This window comes from Nannobrachium achirus (assembly GCF_963921795.1).
Source record: "Nannobrachium achirus genome assembly, chromosome: 17".
NCBI classification, from domain to species: domain Eukaryota; kingdom Metazoa; phylum Chordata; class Actinopteri; order Myctophiformes; family Myctophidae; genus Nannobrachium; species Nannobrachium achirus.
The window spans coordinates 36,368,242-36,381,142 of NC_137824.1; the positions used below are offsets into that span (position 1 = coordinate 36,368,242).

The 12,901-nt window shown below is 46.2% G+C and overlaps 2 protein-coding genes across 2 annotated transcripts in view; one reads left to right on the top strand and one right to left on the bottom strand.

The window, feature by feature from the left end:
* The window catches only part of mrpl11 (mitochondrial ribosomal protein L11), a 57,785-nt gene that overhangs the window by 19,269 nt on the left and 25,615 nt on the right, over positions 1–12,901 (top strand). The window contains exon 2 of the mRNA XM_080745416.1: positions 333–612. Coding sequence (XP_080601542.1) covers positions 490–612 — 123 coding nt within the window. The 5' untranslated portion in view covers positions 333–489. The remainder of the gene's footprint in view (positions 1–332; positions 613–12,901) is intronic.
* The window catches only part of tmem265 (transmembrane protein 265), a gene marked incomplete at its 3' end in the record, with an annotated part of 435,019 nt that continues 429,188 nt past the window's right edge, over positions 7,071–12,901 (bottom strand). The window contains exon 2 of the mRNA XM_080745421.1: positions 7,071–8,143. Coding sequence (XP_080601547.1) covers positions 7,071–8,141 — 1,071 coding nt within the window. The 5' untranslated portion in view covers positions 8,142–8,143. The remainder of the gene's footprint in view (positions 8,144–12,901) is intronic.

The window sequence follows — 12,901 nt, forward strand, 5'->3', positions numbered from 1 at the left end:
GACTTTTAAATCCGTTCAGCAGCGCCAGGGTGTCTTCATCAGGCCTGGCGTCTCACTCTGCCTTTCCTCCGCACCGCAAAAACAGCTCCAGGGTCGCTTTCACTAGACCGATCGAAGGGAAAGATTTTTTTTAATTACCCGACTGCTACAGAACGGGATAAAAAACCTGGGTTTGTTCCCCGTGGGTATGTGTATTGATTTGAGTGTATGATGTTTTAATGAGGCTGCCATGTAAATGATTTGTCGCGGCTGGTACGCTGTAAAGGCTAATTTGTTTGTTTTTCGTCTCAAATGTGCTAATTCTCTGTGATTTGCTTTTTATGTTTGCACAGGGGCGGAGAGAGGAGCTTTTCTGACACACGCGCACACACAAATACACGCACGCACGCAGGCCACAAACACACACACACACACACACACACACACACACACACACACACACACACACATCTCTCTCTCTCTCTCAGAGAGACTGAGGCCTGGATCATCATGTCGAAGATCTCCAAGGCAGCAAAAACGGTGAAGAAGGTGGATCTTGGGGGTGTGATCCGTGCAATAGTGAGGTCGGGACAGGCCAAGCCAGGCCCACCACTCGGACCAATCCTCGGACAGGTAATGTTCTGCACATACTATTTCACTTCCCTGCTACTAAAGTGCAGTTCCATAGCTTCAGGCAGCAGGACAGAGAATCTCTGGAAAATGGGTTCTTTGAGTGGTGACTGAGATGGGATAAACAAAGAGGACACTACAATATTCTGCATTTTCTTTAATGAATTGGCCAATCAAAAGAAAACCAGGAATATATTTATTCATAGTCAATAGTTTCAAGGCTTTCTTTTACCGAGCCTTGATAGATGTGTATGATGGCAGAAAATGGTATGCTTTATGTTTTAAGAATTTTTTATGGGAGACGTTTTGTGTGGAGGTTCTTTGTACAACCTTTGAAAACCTCCTCAGAGGAGCCCCATTTCTCTCAGTCACCCTCGGCGGTTTCCTGGAGTAAATAATGCAACTGGCTGGAATGAAGGGGGCTTCACCGACATCAAGGTCTTTATGTTCCATCATTTCCTTTTAGTTGCCTCTCCTAATGCCGTGGCTCCAGTCCTCCCTCCCCTTCCACATGCTTGTTGTGCATTTCCGGAAGGAGGGCTCCATTTTATCACGTGACCTGCTTTCTCTGAGCTAAGACCAGACCTGCAGTGCAGACCAATACAAAGCCTACTTTTCTCCCAGGTCCAAGTAAAGGGTTTTTCAATCACATAATGCTCACTGGAGCGCAGAAGCCAAGCATGCTTTTTTCAATCTCATAGAACTCATACCGCGCTGTCACGGATTTGGTTGTGGTAGTGGTGGGATGACGGCAATCATGGTCATCCTTGAAGTCACATTTTCCTTTACGCTTCCCATGCCAAAGACATTAGTGTCTCCATCTGTTCTACCTAACCACAGACATACAAGGTGCCCTATGTGATATTTGTTTGTTGCGACCGTGGGTCGCTTTTAGTATGAAGATTTGAGTATGAAGGAAAAAGCAGCTCACACTATTGAAGATTTAATCTTAAAGTATTGCATCCTTTGGCTTAACAGATGGTGTCTTCTGTGCACTCTATTTACTTGATCATTTACCATTACTGTCATTTGTTGACTCTGGATAAGATTAGAGCGTATGCTGCTGGGTTTTACTGTGTGTTTGTGTTGTACGTGCACAGTTACTGCCACTATTTGTTCATCTGAGAACTACACCTCATGTGTTTAATACCAAGTACTAGTACAGTCCAGTCCATTATTTTTCTACATAATCCAGACATTCAGTAGATCATTTATTTGAGGTCTAAAATGACTTGAATTGATTTTCTCTATTACAGAGATATTATATTACATTCGGTTCAAAAACAAGTATATATTTAGATTAAATCGCCTTTTTAGGTCTTGGTATAAAAACTTAAGATAGTATAAAGTCTTAGCCTAAGTTCTTAGACTCATTTTTTGAGTTCTGATTAAGAACATAAGATAGCATAAGAGTAAGAGCCACTCATCACACGGCACTGCTATCTTGTCACCCATTTATGGATCTTTATTTTTTACCCCATCAGCTGTTTTGAGGTTGTTTTTGGAGCTGTGTGGAACACAAGCTCCCTATACGTGGCCGTGTGTGTCTGTGGGTGGGTGGGTCTGTCTGTCTGTCTGTCTGTCTGTATGTAGCCTCTGGTGTAGCCTGACTACCCTGGGTGACCAGAGAGGTGCTGTTGAGTCTAGCCTGCCCTGAGCATCAACTGCAATACACACACACACACACACACACACACACACACCCCCACCCCACACACACAGGCACCCCCCCCCCCACACACACACACACAGGCACCCCTCCCCCCCCCACGACCACCGCTCAGTTCACACACACACACACACACACACACACACACACACACACACACACACACACACACACACACACACACACACAGCTCCACTTCGAACAGAGGTTCGATTTTTCTCTTCTCGTCATGTGTATATGGTCCCTGACTGTCACCGCCAACCCCTACTGTTTTGATTGTGAAGGGTATAGATATATCCTCTGTTACACATGGAGTTGCCAGCTGCTGCTTTTCACCTGACATTGAAGAGTTTCACCAGGAGGACGCAACACATGCGGCGGAGGAACACGCTAGCTTGCCCAGTTCTGCTACCTGCTGAACAGGTGCTTTAGGAGTTGCTAGTGCAACGACAGATCGCCCACCCCTGCCAACTTCCCACCCACAAACACAGCAAATTGTGTTCGTTGGAGCGCCCATTCAAGCCGAAGGCACAACAAAAGAATTGAGCCCCAGTCTCCACAGTGGTGGATAGGTTATGGCTGTTTTGGGGGGCTAATATCTGTCCTGGGTATTGTATGACATTTGCATATCTTGCAACTGTCAGGTTGATTTGTAATGATCACCACCTCATGAAATATACTTGGACCGGAGTGCTGCTGCGTTTCATATCTCCGCTATTATGAATGATTCAGGCATCCGTCTGTTAGATGTGTCTCCTTGTCCCACACTTGGGGTTTGCGTCTCGGCAACAGTAGTAATGAGGTGAGGTTACTTGCATCCAAGCAAAGCCAAACCATATGTTGTTACAAAATCTCCTTCCTTCTTCTTAGTGTTGGCTCGCCTTAACTTTCTTGCTCCAACGGGCTCACGGTATCTCACCGTAGTAAACTGTAAATAAATGGCAGCTGGCAGACGATCTGCTTTCAGGCACGGGCACCGGACCTTTAATCTCACCACGTCTCTCCTCTTTGGCTCTTCTTTCCCCCTCTCTGACTAACCACCCTTGACAGGGTAAGCGCGGAGCGGTGGACTGCCTGTCGGGCCGCGGGGCAAATTTAAACAAACGAGAGGGAATAAAAGAGGGAGGCGAGAGACGTTACGGGGGTTGGGGGGTGAGGCTGACAGCTTTTAGTGGGGGATAATAATTACAGCCTGTGGAGTGAAATTAGTGCTGTTGAATGAAAAGAAAGGCTGAAAAGAGCAAAGAAGATTGGCAACAGAAGGATGAATGTAGCTTGTAGGGCTTTTAGAGGGCCGGGTTCGTAGAGGGGAATGCTGAGTGTTGTTATGAGGGCTCTAACAGGTGGAACAAATTCAAAGGGGCTGAGCGTTTGCTCTCTGAGGCTGCTGCTACATTCTCAATGCTTTTATGAGACATATGAGAACTTCTCTATTGGGGCGGGGTGTTTCTGTACATCACCGACATGTGTGTTTGAAATGTGGTGTGAGCCAAGGGAGCCTCTTAGATGAAAGCAATCGGGTGGGCGGGAGATGGATACCGAGATGTTCGTCCCTGTGCTCCTTCCCTAGCTTCAACCCCCACTCCCACCCGCAGTTGCACCACCGAGAAATTCCGCAGAGAATGTTTAAATGAATCGAGTTCTCCGTGCACCACCGTGAGCATTAGAGAGTTTCTTAGCTTTAACGCATCCTGTAAATATGGCCAGTAAATCAAGCGTGAAGCAGACCATGAATTATATCTCAGCAGTTTGACAAATGGCCCCAATTTCAATTAATAGGAGCATTAATGGTTAGAGGCAGTCAGATGAGTCTGGGGGTGTATAGGGGCCACTGACCATGTCTGGAAAAAGAAAACGCACACTTCCTCTCCTTTTGACACACATACACACACACACACACACATGCACACATCACATCACATTAAGAGTTCTCTTTCAACATTAAAGGGTGACAAGACGGCGGCTCGCTCAAGGATTACCGAGTATCTGAACTGGTAGTGACGCTGCCGTAATTGTGATAAATGACAGTCTTTCCTCGGTATGCCAGTGCCACTCAGCACAAAGAATAGCTGTCTTTTCTGACTCGAATAGTGTAAGTGGAGAGCTTCATTTTAATTCATGTACCCCAGCATCACTCTCGGATGTTTGGGGAAAACAAAAAATCACTTGATATATTCAAGAGTGTGAAATGGAAGCTGATAGGCTTAAGAGTTGGAGGCTTTGCAAAGTACAGGACAGCCATTGGTCCCCAGGGGCCCTTCGTTTTTTGATTGATCAGTGTTTGATCCTGCTTTATGCCTTTGTGCTGGTGACAGCATGTCAATATCTTGGCTACATAATAGCCAATGAAATGTCAGTGCCAGAGTATGAAACACTTTATTACGGTTAGCTCCCAGTGCTGGAGGCATAGCTTGACAACAGCTGTGGAATAACTTTCACAGTGTACGCACGGCATATGCCCAGAGTCCCTGGTGGTACGGGCTGATGTGTTTGTCTGCTGACAACACAGAGGCTGGTAGCTCCTCTGGGGGGAACAAGGCACTTGACTCCTCTGTGCATCCTTTACGCCCAATGCTTCAACCCCGTCTCCCTTAATACTCCCATAATACTACAGTCTTGTCAGCAGCAACCGCAGCTGGATGAGTCACACGTGAAAATCCATTCCTTGATTAAAATTTAAAAAGGTAACCAACTCTTGTTCTAAACACACAAAGCACCAGTAATGTTTCCTCCTTCTCCGAATATCTGACAGACTTTTGTAGACAAAATGTTGGAAGCCACACACATCAATTTTACAAATGTCCCCTTGCAGCTATTGGCAGGATTACTTACATAATTGGCATTGCGCGTAAACACTGCAGCAAACCTGACCTGTATTTTTGTAAGTTACAGTCACTTGAGAATGAAGCAAAATGCTTGTTGCTCACTCACCTGCAAGCACCACCTTTCTATGGGTGCTCGCAGTCTTGCAAGAGTTGACAGCAATTATTTTGTTGTAAATAAAATAAAATGTTTTATGAGATGTATCTAGTATCTACACATTATTCTAATTAACTTAAACATGTAATTAAGATTCAGAGTTAGTAAAAACAAGTGTAAAGTTATGCGTTCCCATTAACCACTTAAGCCCTATATACTTGTTCGTCATAATACAAGTATCAGTAATAGCTGATCTATAAGTTCACGAGTCTATAAGCTCACAACAGTGTGTTGCAATGCCACGTGCAGTGGTGGAAAGTAACTAAGTAGATTTGTGGAAAGTAACTAAGTAGATTTACGTAAGGTATTTGTACTTGAGTAGTTCCAATTTACAGTACTTTTACCTTTACTCCACTACATCTCAGAGACAAATATTGTACTTTTACTCCACTACATTTATTTGAAAACTTTAGTTACTAGTTACTTTGTAGATTTTGATTATCACAAAACATACATTAACCACTTAAGCCCTATATACATTTCAGCCATTTGAAAATAGCCGATCTACAAGATCACAATGCGTCGCGATGCGACTCATTGTGAGCTTGTAGATCTGCTATTTCAAAGGATTTAGGGTTAGGGATTTTATACATTTGATATACAGATCATTCTGCATAATGATTACTTTCTACTTTAGTACTTTCAGTACATTTTGATACAAATACTTTGTACTTTTATTCTGAATTCCGGACTTGTAACAGAGCATTTCTGCATAGCAGTATTGATACTTTTACTCAAGTAAAACATTTGAGTACTTTTCCCACCACTGGCCACGTGTTGTGAGCTTGTAGATCTGCATTTTTAAAAGCCTTGATAGAAATGGACACATGGTCACCTATAATGATGTGCCCAAAATCTGTCTGAAAGTGATTAAAGTCACATAAAATAACTTTTAACAGCACATCATTGGAAGGTTTGATGCCTACTGTTTACAGAACATGCTTTCGAGCGGAGGCTGAATTCTCCATCAAAGTGTCTAGACGGTAATATATGGTGTTGGCTGCTGTATGTCATTAAGTACAGCAGGTGCGCTTTTCAGCTTCTCCAGCCTATGTTCATTATTGATTACCCAAGGTAAAAGTTTGAGCAAGAGAACTGAAAGACTGAACAAGTCGGGGAGAGAATGCGAGGGAGAGAGAGAGAGAACTAAAAGAGACTTTTGATATATTCTTACTTTGAAACTCCCAGGAATTTAACTCAAATGTCACACATAATTGAAGCACATCACTGCATAATCCCTCTGCAGGACAATACATCTGACGCCTGGAAATTCTGCAGATGAAACGCAACTGGTACCAGATCTATTGGGAGGAAAGCAGCCTTTGATTGAATATTCTTACCTAAGCCCTGCAAAACTCCTTTGCGTACAACTTGCCAAGGCCTAGGGGCTGGAGTCTGAATAGAATGTGATATGAAATGAACCATTTTTGTCCGTGGTCCAAATTTAATAAGATTGAATACTATCAATAAAAAGATACAGTATGAAAAATGGTATTCGATCGAGGCTTAAACATACAGTACATTTCTGTAATAATTCTTTAGGATTGTTCAGTGGCACACAAATCCCAAATAAAGGGTATACTGTATGGAAATACTTTTTTTTTGGCACAAGAAAATGTTCAAGGATGCCAAATGCTTTTTCACAGCTCACATTATATTCATGAACCAGATATCCACTGGTTCTGGGTCTTTAACACAAGTTATCTCTTTAGATGAGCTACAACACTTCCAGGTCCAGCAAATGTGTGAGCTCACACATCCATGTGAGTGCACGTGTACAATGTGCCCATGTGTCTACATGCAACGTTTGTCTCTAGAGTTCATGGGAGATGAAAGGGGGTCCTATGGAGGAGTCCGCGGGCTCCAGGCTGACGTGGGAGAGGGTGTGGCTCTGGGAGCGAGACAGTGTCTGATAACGGGATGTCGGCGCTGAAGTAGCGGAGGCTTTCCCCTGGGCTTGGTCCTCTCCCTGATCTGAGCCCTGGCTTGGCAGTGCGGATTCCCCTGGCTCCATCCCTGCCCCAGCCCCCCTAGCTCCGCGCTCCAGCCTGTGCTTCTGCCAGGCTGAGCTCAGCTTAACGGCCAAAGCCAGCAGGTTCTTCCCCAGGAACACTGTGGAGACCCGGGGATCTCTGTACCAAAGCATGCCTGTCCCCCTCAGGCCCAGGGTGAACACGTTGATGGTGACCAGGCTGAGCCACGGATAAATGGCCTCCTTACGGCCTCCCCGTTGTCCCGGCAGGCCAGTGGCCCCCAGCTCTGTGAGGGCCACACATGGCAGCAGCAGCAGCAGGGCGTAACAGTAAAAGAAGACCAGGCCCTCAGCCCAGATGGGCAGCCGTGGCTCAGCAGTGGCCCCGAGGCCCCCGGCCCCACCGTGGGCCTCCCACAGCCCCGCCTGCAGGTCCAACACATCCAGCAGGTCCACCACCACCCACAGTAGACGACCCCTCACCTCCTGCTTCCTGCGGAGTGGGGTCATGTGGTCGGCTCCCGTCAGGATGAGGAAAAGCGAGGGCAGGCAGATGGACAGCAGCAGGGTCAGCGTCTTCCTCGCCAGCGGGTCGGGCGGCCGGCGTTCCTGCCGGTAGTTGTGGCAGACGAAGAAGAGCTTGAGCTGGAGCAGGGAGAGGAAGAGGAACCAGAGGGCGTTTGCAAACCCCCGCCGCGGGGATTGTGCCTCAGACACCACGCCTGCCGACACGAAGCGCAGCGCCACCAAGAAGCCCACGTCACCTAGCAACACTGCGGCACACTGCCAGGCCCCTGGCCCCGGGATGCCACGGGTACCCAGCATGCTCTGCTCCAGCAAGTAGAGGTCCACAACTGCCATCGTGCTCACCGTGACCAGGGTTGATACGCACACCTGGGGCGTGGGCACCATGCCTGGAGAGAGAGAGGGAGGCGACAGAAATTAGACGCTTGTTATAAAGGGTAGAAGTTTAAAATGCCATTTATTCTCATCTAGACAAGCCACGTCGTCCGTCCTCGGCGAGAATAGGCAAGCTAAAGGACAAAGAGGTCATTTATTTATACAGTGCTGTTTGAAATTGTCAGTCACAGTTTGATGCTTGTTGCTATGATGACATCTGCTGCCAAGCAGACCACTGTCTTTGCCTGGTGTCAGAAGACTATTCTTCTATCGAGGCTGTTAGCGCTGAGAATCCACTGGAGCAGAGTTTTTCTTTTTAAACTCCATTCCTCTGTGGCTCTTTGGTTTAAACGGATCTCATTTTCTATTGATTTCTTCTTCTTTTTTTCTAAACATATTTTCTGAGGTTCCTTTCCTATGAGATTCTATTATGCTCATGTTGGTGTTGTTCTTTGGGCCATCCCTCATTCATTATGAATTAATGTAGTTCAGAAGCAGCTATGCACCCAGCCGCCCACTCCCGCCCTTTTACAGACCCTTTATTTTCCTTGATAGGCTGCAATGCTTTCTCTCATTGTGTGCCGCAGTCCTTTGTCGCCACACGTCCCCTTCTCATTTGGGAGGAATATTGACAATAACTTGCAATTTGTTTAGAGATGCTTTTGACTTGTGTGCGTGTCCGTCATACATTATGCCTGGTTGAGTGCATGCAGCCAATGCTAATTCAGCCAGATATGATCGTTCATGTGTTGCCGCTGAACATATTTCATCCGGCAGACAGTATAAAACCCCAGTATTGATCCGGGACTGAGAAATGATGATCGACCTTATACGGGGGAATTGAACCAACCACTCTTTATCGTATCGAGCTCAGAGGCCTGTCTGTGAAGTGCGGCCCCCGGGCAGTGTCCACTCTCTGCTGAGTACCAATCGGAGTGTCAAGACACTCTAACAGATCAATGACATTATAATATGAAATCATTACCGGGTCAGATGTGCCGTAATGGCAACACTTGAGCGTGATGGAGCGAGAGATGGCCGGCGCCACGGCCTCTGAGCACAGGCTAGCTGTTGAAACACTTGCGTTGATCTGTTGCTGATAGAAGATACGTCTTACCGAGAGTAGCAGCAGTTCCATCATCTGCTCTGTGCAATTCAAATCACTGAAGCGGCTTGTGGAAAACCATTGGCTAAATTGTGTGTGTGTGTGTGTGTGTGTGTGTGTGTGTGTGCGCGTGTGCGCGTGCGCGCGTGCGTGTGTGCGCGTGCGTGTGTGCGCGTGCGCGCATGGGACGGGACAATAATCGGTATTATCGTTTATCGTGAAAAAAAACCACTCACAATAATCGTATTGTGGAAATTTAAATGTATCGAGGAATTGTCCTCCGTCATGCACTGGGATCAATTCACGTTTTATTTGTCGAGCTTCATATCCGGTACCACGTAAACGCTCTTTGGTAAAATTGGTAAAACAGACGTGTAGCCTAAATAATGTACTTGACACAGTCTTTTTTTCACTCTACCAAATCTCTTTGCCAAAAATAGCCGATCTGTGTGTGTGTGTGTGTGTGTGTGTGTGTGTGTGTGTGTGTGTGTGTGTGTGTGTGTGTGTGTGTGTGTGTGTGTGTGTGTGTGTGTGTGTGTGTGTGTGTGTGTGTGTGTGTGTGTGTGTGTGTGTGTGTGTGTGTGTGCAAGTGAAAGATTAATCTGCCTTTGGCTGTCTACATTGTCTAATAAGGTGTTATACTGCATGATGGTAATAGTTCATGAATAATCTCTGTGGAAGAGGGCTAGGATAGAAGAAGAAAGAAAAGTGATGAATAAATGGAGAAAAGACAGTGAAATGCGGATAGAAAGTGGTGTGTTATTTTATCTGTGGACATGCTGTTGTGTGCGCCTGCCTGTCTTTGCTGGATGTATTCAAATGTATTCACGGGGAGGGGTACGGAGATATTACACATTAAAATGTCTTCAGAAGCAGATGAATCAAGCAGATGACTGAGGAAATGATAAGGAGTGATTAATTCGCCCATGAGGCACGGAGGCTGCGAGGACATGGGTCTTGGCAGCATCCCCTAATGTAGCTACATTACATTAGATTATATTACCTGCGGTACCGCCTCGCGCTGCATCCTGCAACTTGATTATCAGGTGTTGAATGGACTTCACAAGCCTTGCTGGCTGAGAGAAATACTGGAATTCAAAAGTGAAAGTCCGCAGAGGTTGCAGAGCAGGTGCACAACGTTGTTGGTTCCTCTTTGTGATTCAAGCTGTAACCTTCAATTTATTTTCCCCCCATGTTAGTCTCCCTGTCAGTCCCTGTTTGCGTTCTGTCAGCTTGTCAACAACACGTACATAATTTATTCTGTTTATATAGCGAGGGGCCAGGCTGTGACAGCCTGTGTGTCCACTCCAGCTCATCAATAATGACCACATTTGTCAGTTCCCACGGCTAGGGATATGACTGTTGGTGACAAGGTGAAGCCACCTATTCAGCTGTAAGCATGAGTAATGGCCTGTAATGGCGCGCAGGTGAGATATCTGTGCATTATATTTGTATATGTTATGCTTTGTGCTCAGAATCAATCTAACCCCGCCGCCTCTGGGTCTGTCACGTGTGTGATGTGTGTCTGTGGGTTGGCTTGCAAGGGGATGCTATCACCCCCCTCTGCACACCAACACAAAAAAGGGATCTTGAGAGTCCCTTATTTAAATTCAGTCTGCGTGTGCATGCACGCACGTGCGCACACACACACACACACACACACACACACACACACACACACACACACACACACACACACACACACACACTGTGGGGGGGATCTATTCTTCTTAAATATTGGCTGTTTGCCAACTGTATAGAAATGCAGGTAGAGGGAGGACAGATGGACTGTTCCAGTAATCACCATGAACAATGTCCTATAGTCTCCAAATGTGTAGCCTAATAGAAGACCTCGCCCAGCCAAGAGCTCTCATAACTTACCCACAGTTAGCTTTCAGACCAAGGGCATTGGGGCACAAATAAATGAACGGGCGATGATGACATTTTGACTCAATCAATCAATAGTGGGATAAACGGGTGTAATTACTGTTAATGCATTGTTCGAACAAATCCCTCTCCCCTGGACTTAATCCACATGACTGATCACCGCAGAAACATCTGTTGATTTATCAGGCACAATTGATTGCTAAGTTTTAGAACGGCCTTGATTTCAGCAAGTTTTCGAGTGTTTTCTTTGTTTGATCTAAACGGTCGCAATTATGTTGCATTTACGCGTCACGTCTTGCGCCCTCTTTGCAAATTGATAACAAAGCCATCTCTCACACCTGTTTCATAACCGACCCATTAACCGTGTGTGTGCGTGCGTGCGTGTGTACGCGTGCACGCACCCATCCCTCGGGTGATAATAAAAGTAAAGCTGTAGTTACCCAAACCATTCGTATTGCACTTGTGCTGCTCGATCCGCTTGATTGAAGAACAAGTAGAATCGTTCTCGGAAGGAAGTGCAGCGTTGACGATGGACCAGATAAAAGTCTCGATTGTGATCCGACTCGGGGATGATGACCGGTATTCAACTGTGTTTCTCCTCGGCGTCTGCATATACTCCTGTGGTTTTCTTCTTCTGGCTACATGACACTCATGTCATATAGCAGGGAAAGTCTCTGCACCGAGAATATGCCGTTACCTCGAGTTGTTTCGGAGAAGATGGGCTCACTCACATCCCACTAAGATGCGTTCTTCTCATCATCTCCCTGTACAATAGCCCTCTATATGAAATATTGTCCCTCTGGTGTCTGTGTAATAGGATTGCATCTGCCACTTCCCCGCAATGTCCGTTTTCTCCGTTTCCACGCTCCCGGTTGCTGGCAGCAACGGAGCTGTGCTGTGTGTGTGTGCGTGTGTGTGCGACGTGCGTGTGTGTGCTCGGGCGCTGGGAAGTAGTCGGTCATAAGAAGAAGTGAGCCGGTTTGCCTGGCACGGTGCGGTATCAGATCAGACCCGCAAAATGTTGACGTGGAGAAGAGATGTGTCGACTCGGCTGCCTTTCAATAAAGCGCTGTATGTAAACCTATGTATCCGGCTCCGTGCGCACGCAGCGCGGCTATGCGCGTAACCAACACGAGGGAAGAAGGGGAAAAAAGGTTGATGAGAGAGTGTGTCGCTAGAGAGAGAGAGAGAGCGCGAAAGAGTGTGTGTGTGGGCGCGCACGCACGCACGCACGCGCGCGCACACACACACACACACACACACACACACACACACACACACACACACACACACACACACACACACACACACACACACACACACGCCTCCCTCCATCCTTCTCTCATTCCTTCCTTTGGCCTCTTGCCGTCACTCTCCACCATCAGCTGTGGAAGTTTGTGTTTGGGTGGTAGTCTCAAAATGAATAATTAATTGCCTCCGTTTCATGGACAGCTCAAAGAAGCAAAGGCCACAATGCCTGACATAATTATTTTATGCTGAAATTATTATTTTATCATCATTTTGGTATTAGTAGGCTATCCCTATGCTTTTGTTTCAGATAGTTATAGAGAGAGGTATGAAGGGCAGAGGGAGGAGAGACATGGGAGATTCAAAGTAAACACAGGGATGGATGCCTAATGGTCTGTGCACTGAGCCAGAAAAGGCACACCCTGTTCTGTTAAAACTTTACACTTTAAGGGGCTAAATAACAAAATATGTTAACCAAAAACATATTTAATATTACTAATTTATACAACCGTGGCTTTATAATGATATCCCC